Raw genomic sequence first — 6872 nt, forward strand, 5'->3', positions numbered from 1 at the left:
CCACCCCCCCCTTTATTGAATCCCAGGGTTCTTCACTCTGCTGTATCTTGACTTTAATATAATTTTGCGAGGCCATGTGGTCGCAGCCACAGAACCTGTGAATGAAAATACTGCAAGTCCCATCTGCCACCGCAGCAGAGGGACTCAGATCTCAGTGGAGCACAAGGGCGGTGATGTCACTGCACATATAGTCCATTGATAACTTTCTCCAGTCCCGTAACTGATGGTGCGCACCTGAGCTGGTAGGAAACCTTTTCCCTCCAGCTGTGGTGAACCTACAAACCCTACACCTCTGGGGGACATGTCTGTCTTAGCGGCATTCAGCTCGGCACCTCCGTGGTACCAAGCAGAGTAGAAAGTCAGTGAAAAGAATTTAAAAAAAGGTTGAAAAAATATTGAAACAAATCGTAAATGTAAATAAATATATTTTTAAAAAGGGGAAAAAAAAATTGGGAGGAGCTAGCAGTGACAGATATCTCCACCCAACTGTTTCCTATTGGCAGGCACCAGCTAGGTACTTGGCTAATGAACAACAACTGGCGTCATGGCCGGCTCCACCCAGTTATTATTTAATGACAGATCAGCACCCCCAGGTCATTTGGGGACGTTGATCTGTCATTACAACTGGGCGGAGCCAGCCGGGAGATCTCAGCTGGCTCCACCCAGCTGTCATTTGCGGGGCTTATTGTGAATCCCACGTATACCAGTTCCTCGGTTCCACTGAACTGAAGGGCTCCGGCGGCCAAAGAGAGCCGAAGCTATGGCTGAATCCTTCGGCACCTTCGTGAATAACCCTGTTAGTGTGTCTGTGTGTCAAACAATTTACCTTTCAATTAAATAGGTTTTTACCTGATTTGTATCTCAGCGCTGCTCATTTCATGCAGCCTGAACAGAGATCCTCATGGCAGGATCACCAGGGATTCTTTAATAATAATCTGCAGATTTAAAGATATAAAAAATGACCTATCAAACAAAATAAAATTATCATGCGGAGCTCTTTTTTTTCCTCTCCATGTAAGCCAGCATTGAAGCTGTTTAGGTCACCTGGCCCTCTAATGAACTTTGTTCCCCAGCTGCAGCGGTGCTGCAGTTAATGAGGATTTGCTTTGCAGCAGGCGCTTGTCACAAGGCTTCAGTTTTCCTGAGCAAGAAATGCCTTCAGGACTTTGATGGTATTATGGGATGGGGGTCACCTGACACACTGTATGTATGTATGTATAGTGATTAACATTCACTCCCCAGGAAATGTACACTTTTACTCACAGCAACAATTGTACTGTATATGCATATATATGTTTTAAAGTGACACTAAACTCAGGAGTTAAATCTTAAAAATGCATTCAAGTAAAGTGGACCTTTTACCCATATCTTTAAAATAACAACTCCTGAGCACTTCTTAAAGTATGGCAAAGATATCTCAGCTTCATACACCCAACTCAAGTCATGTGAGTACTTCAGGGCTATTCAGCTGTCATCCTGAAGGCTCCCTGCAAGCTTGTGACAATGTAGAGACCGGAACTATTTTGAGACCATTCTCATGAAGGCACTTAAAGTGACACTAAACTCAGGAGTTAAATCTTAAAAATACATTCAAGTACCTCATCTAATAATATAAATGTATGCAGGCCCGGCGCTAACGCATGGCAAGTCAGGCGGCAGCCTGAGGGCGCTGCAGGGTGAAGGCGGAAAAAACAGGGCATTTTGACAAGTACTTGTACTTGTCAAAATGCCCCGATGCTTGCGCTGTTTTTTTTCTTCTTCACTTACCTTCGGTGCGGGAGAGCAGCGGCGAGTCAGCGCTGGTCCGGTGGGAGGAGCTCCAGGTGGGGTCCTAATTTAGCTGGCCGGTGACTGCCAGAGGTGCCGCGCGTGTCGAGATCTTGAGTTGGTTGGTTGGTTGGTTGCGGGGGAGGAGGGGGGGCGCAAAAATTAAACTTTGCCTGTGTTGGCAAAAATCCTAGCACCGGCCTTGAATGTATCTTATTTCTGTATCACTCGGCTGTAGATCCTCAAATCATCTCTAAATTGGTGCTGACATTGTCCTTCCTTCAGGAGGGTGACTACTTTCGTTCTCCATGGTCCCTGTGTGTGTTGTAAAGTAGTCACCACTCCAAACCTGCTACCAGGATGGACTACAATCTCAGTACAAATGAGTAAACTAAACATGAGATTGTAGTCCATCCCGGAAGTGAGCTTGGAGCGGTGACTACTTTACAACACACACAGGGAACACAGGAGAAAAAGTTAGAGCCATGCACAGAGGGTTGCACGGAAAGGTGCCTGCAGCCGGCCGCTGTCACAATATCCAAACTGTGCTTGCAGCTGATTGGCCTGGAAGCACCATTCACCCGAAGATTTCTCAAAGCTTACAGCTGGAGGTTCGGTCAGTGTTCAGCATGGATGGAGGAGTATTTTATATTGAGCGCCGCTCAGGTTGAGTGTATTGTCTACTTTTACAATATGCAAATAGTGTTGGGTGCAAACAAAGACACACTACAGAGCAGCTCATTTTATTTTTAGATATCATTGTCTCCCCTGATTGCTCTGCCCATTTACACTGATGGAATTAACAATACAAGAATGGTATAGCTATGAAACATACAGGATCTTTAGGAACACAATCCTCTGACAGGGAGGGGGATATCCTGTACCGAGCCGAATAAATAAACTCTTCTTAATGGAACAATGAACAGGAGGACCCCCGCTGACAGACTCAACAAACCCTCTTCCCTGGGAGCGCAGCCAACACAGCCACAAGGGAGCGGCCGTAGGAAATAACAGGGCGATGTAGTGATACAAAATGCCCGCTAGATGGCGGGGGAGAGCGCAGACATTCCGCAGCGGTAGGAGGCAAAGTCCAGCCTGAGCTCACTTGTTGGGTGTTTAGTTGACCAGCTGCGAGCACTCAGCTGGCAGCACCCAAAATCCGGCTGTCACCATGGCAGGGGGGCACAGGATCAGAGGCAAGAAGAAGAAGAAGTATAGAAAGCTGCAACCAGAGGAGCAGATCCAGCTACAGGAGGAGCAAGAGGTGACCCAGACGGAGGTGGACAGCAGCCAGCAGGAGCCCCCAGGGCAGCCAGAGCAGAGCAAAGACAAGAAGAGCAAGAAAAAGAAGAAAAGAGGCTGCAAGAAAGTGCACCTGTCCCCTCTCCCAGACAGGTATGAGCCCCTGGAGGAGACAGCAGAGGAGTCTGAGAGCAAGGAGGACAAGAAGTACAAGAGGAAGCAGAAAGTGAAAAAGTATGCCAAGGTGAGTGGGGAAGGGCACAGATCAGGGGCCACAAATGATTCCCAGGAACAGTCCCGGGTTCTAAAGGCTGGCCCACAGGAATGTGCGTCCTTAGCCAAATGGACCATAAATCCCCCATGTAAGCATTCACATATAACACCTTATCAAGTGCTTCATAGTTGGTTATTTAGTGACTTCTGCTATTCCTAAACAGTATTTTGAATTGCAATCTTCAATCTGCTAGCGTTAGAGCAGAATTCCTGGAATGCTAAGGCTCCCCATACACATTACAATCAACTTTAGATCTACCAAACCCATGTAAATTAAGGATTCACCCGATGTAGCCCATCAATGTGTATCCCGTTGGGCAGGCGTTTGCCCTACATCATTATTGGTAGTTCTAAAGGAGATTGTACAATTAGATTGTATTGTGTGTGGTGAGCTTAAATGTACAGCTGCATGTGTGAATACATCTCTATTTAACTTTTTATTGACACTTATCTCAGTACCGAATGATTCGGTTTCAGAGTGCCGGAAATGAGATGACTGCCAAAAAGTGGATCTTATCACGTCCCCCAGACCAACCCTAGAGATCCAAAACTAAGCATAGAGAGTATTATGGTACCAAATGTTTAGTTGTTGGTTGGAGCAGACTTCCAGCAGAGGTGGTGAGTCAGTGAATTTAGACAGGCTTGGGAGATCTATACTCAGACATAAAAAAAAAAAGGTTAGAAAAGAAAAGAAACAAAAAACCCCCAAAATTTACAAAATGGGCAGACTGGATGGACCGCTCAGACTTTTTCTGTCGTCTCATTTTTCCGTCGTCACATTTCTACGTATCTAAAAGCACTTCCTGTGCTGGAGACTCAACAAGAAGAGGAAATGCCAAAGTGGGGGGACATTTCCCATTGGGAGATTCCAAGTTTCCCATTGGGAGATTCCACATTTCCACTAGGAGAAAAGGGGGTGAACCCCAGTTTAGTAAACATTGAAGTCCCTTATGACCCTGTTCACACCGGAGCGATATGAAGCTACAGCAGAAGTGCTTCAATGCTCCACCCTTTATTTATATGGACCTGTAGTCTCGCTTGAAACTTGTCGTTCAAAAAAAGTACATGAGCTTCTTTTGTGCTGAGTTGTGCGTTTTCACCCCAATAGACCTATCTTGGACCTCCTGAAAAACATGTTTTTTGCACATTTTCTTGACCTGTCACTAGCTTTCCATTAGCTAAAAATAATAATAATAATAATAAAAAAGTTTAAGCCTCAAGTGTGCGCAAAAACACCTGTGCACACATTCATAAAAAATGACTGAAAAACAACTGAAGACGCTCCACTTGTGGTGCGTTACTGCAATTGTATTCATTTGCTGCATTGTATTCGTTAATGTGCGTCACATTACGGCAGCTTGTTGATTTAGAATTTGTTGCCGACATGCATCAACAGAACAGACCCAATACCAAACACGGCACACTACTATATGGCTGGATTCACTGCATGTGCATTGCGTTTAATGCATGTTAAATGCACTTGTGTTGACGCTCAGTGTTGTGCATTTTTAGCGCATTGCTGTGCTGTGCGCTAAAAATACAGCAGAAGCTGCTTAAAGTGCTCTCCCTCTTTCCAGACCTGCACATGCACAGTGCTCCCTCTGTCCGAATTGTAGCTGAGCTCAGTGCCGCTGCCACAGGGGATGGAGAGTGCATTGTGCATGTGCAGTTTTTGGAAGAGTGAAAGCGTTTATTTCAGTGATGGAGCACAGCCAATGTGCGAGGAATCCCAGATCACAGGCAGGGCGGCGCTGATCACTCCCAGTCAGGGCTGTAGCTACCATGGGACGAGTGAGGCACTCGCCTCAGGCCCGTTGAGAGGGGGCGCAGACAGGGCCGGCTTGCCTGCACCCCCTCACCCCTGTTGCCATGGCGAGCACAGGGTGCCATTGGCAACAGTGTCGCCAGGCGGCCAACACAGCCGCGGCTTGGCAGGGAGAAGAGGAGCAGCACAGGCTCCAGCTTCTCCTCAGATCCCCGCTGCTCTCCCCCACCTGTATGGGCAGAGACTCTGTGTCCTCAATCTCTTTTTTATTTCAAAAGGGAAATGTTAAGGGTTTAGACCCCTAATATTTCCCTGAAGCCCCCCAACAGTAAAATAAATAAATAAATAATTTTAAAAAAATACATTTTTTTTAAAACGCCATTTTGGAGGCGGGCGCATGACGTCACATACCGCACAGCTATGTTGGGGGGCACAGTTTTCTCTTCTTGCCTCGGGCGCAAAAGGAGCTAGCTACGGCTGTGCTCCCAGTAGTAGTTTTTGAGCCAGGCTTAACCCTTTAAGATACAGACTAGAGGTGATCCGCCATCAGTTACTTTTTCTGGCTAAATGAAGCTCGCAGTTCAGTTTTTGGAGGGGAATTCATCCCGTACAACACAAACATCCTTTTGTTATATTTTATCATTTATTAATAAAAGAGGTTATTTAGAATGTGTCTTCACATTCAGAGGACATCATCAGCAAATGTGACAACGTTTTAGGGGAGCACCAAATAAAATGACAGATCTGGTCCCTCAGTACAAGTCCGTCTGATTGTATAAAGGGAATATAGTAAAAGAAGTGACAATCCATCCCGCCATGTGTGTGGGAAGGTCTTCTGATCCTTCGGCGGTCGGATTGAACCTGAACATCTCTTCAGATAGTTTTAGATGTTATTGGACCCCCTGATCCCTCCACATATCAGTGATGTCACCCCCGGCTATCACACTCATTACACAGTCCATAGTCTAAAGTCAACCTGCGAGTGTCAGGAAGATTACAAAATGTTTGCTTTGCTGAGATCACAAGTTATCTGCTGGTACATGTTATCATGTTATTCCCTCTCTGCATTACTTTACTCACTGACCTGTTATAGATGTGTTAGATGTGGTTGTGGCGGATCACACCTGTGCAGGTGACAGCACTCACACAGGGATGCACATTATACAATTGTTAAGGTGCAGTGCGTTCAGGAGGCCCATTCATTTCAATGAGCTGCCCAACATGTGACAGTCACAGCAAGGAAATGCATGCACCAAAATGTGTGGTACGTATGATATACCAAACTCCAATACCCCAGTATTCCAGTACACCAATACTCTGGTATTCCACTACACCAATACTCCAGTATTCCAGTACACCAGTATTCCAGTACTCCAATGCTCTAGTATTCCAGCACACCGATACCCCAGTATTCCAGCACACAGATACTCCAGTATTCCTGTACACCAATATTCCAGTACACCAATACTCCAGTATTCCAGTACACCAATACTCCAGTATTCCAGTACACCGATACTCTGGTATTTCAGCACACCGATACTCCACTCCAGTATATAAGAGTTCAGGTTTCATTTTGGCAATAAATCCAAGTTGACAGTATATGACTGAAGCCAGAGGATAATCATAAGAGCCAGGCAGGTAGTACAGTCACATGGAGAGATTAGCAATGGCAACCCCATATATATGTTTACACATTTTCTTTGTAGTAGAGAATGTTGTGGAACAAGTATAACCACATCTTGTGCTGTGCTGACCTGAGATGGAAATACACTGACAGTTCACCGTGAGAACAGAGCTCTATGTGTCATTGTTGAATAAGTCTGAA

The 6872-nt window shown here is 45.6% G+C and overlaps 1 protein-coding gene across 1 annotated transcript in view; it reads left to right on the forward strand.

Moving 5' to 3' along the window:
- Positions 1 to 2908: 2908 nt before the first annotated feature.
- The window catches only part of CUNH1orf115 (chromosome unknown C1orf115 homolog), an 8399-nt gene continuing 4435 nt past the window's right edge, over positions 2909 to 6872 (forward strand). The window contains exon 1 of the mRNA XM_018572130.1: positions 2909 to 3253. Coding sequence (XP_018427632.1) covers positions 2939 to 3253 — 315 coding nt within the window. The 5' untranslated portion in view covers positions 2909 to 2938. The remainder of the gene's footprint in view (positions 3254 to 6872) is intronic.

The sequence above is a fragment of the Nanorana parkeri genome, unplaced genomic scaffold, assembly GCF_000935625.1.
Source record: "Nanorana parkeri isolate BGI_ZX_2015 unplaced genomic scaffold, ASM93562v1 scaffold43, whole genome shotgun sequence".
NCBI lineage: Eukaryota > Metazoa > Chordata > Amphibia > Anura > Dicroglossidae > Nanorana > Nanorana parkeri.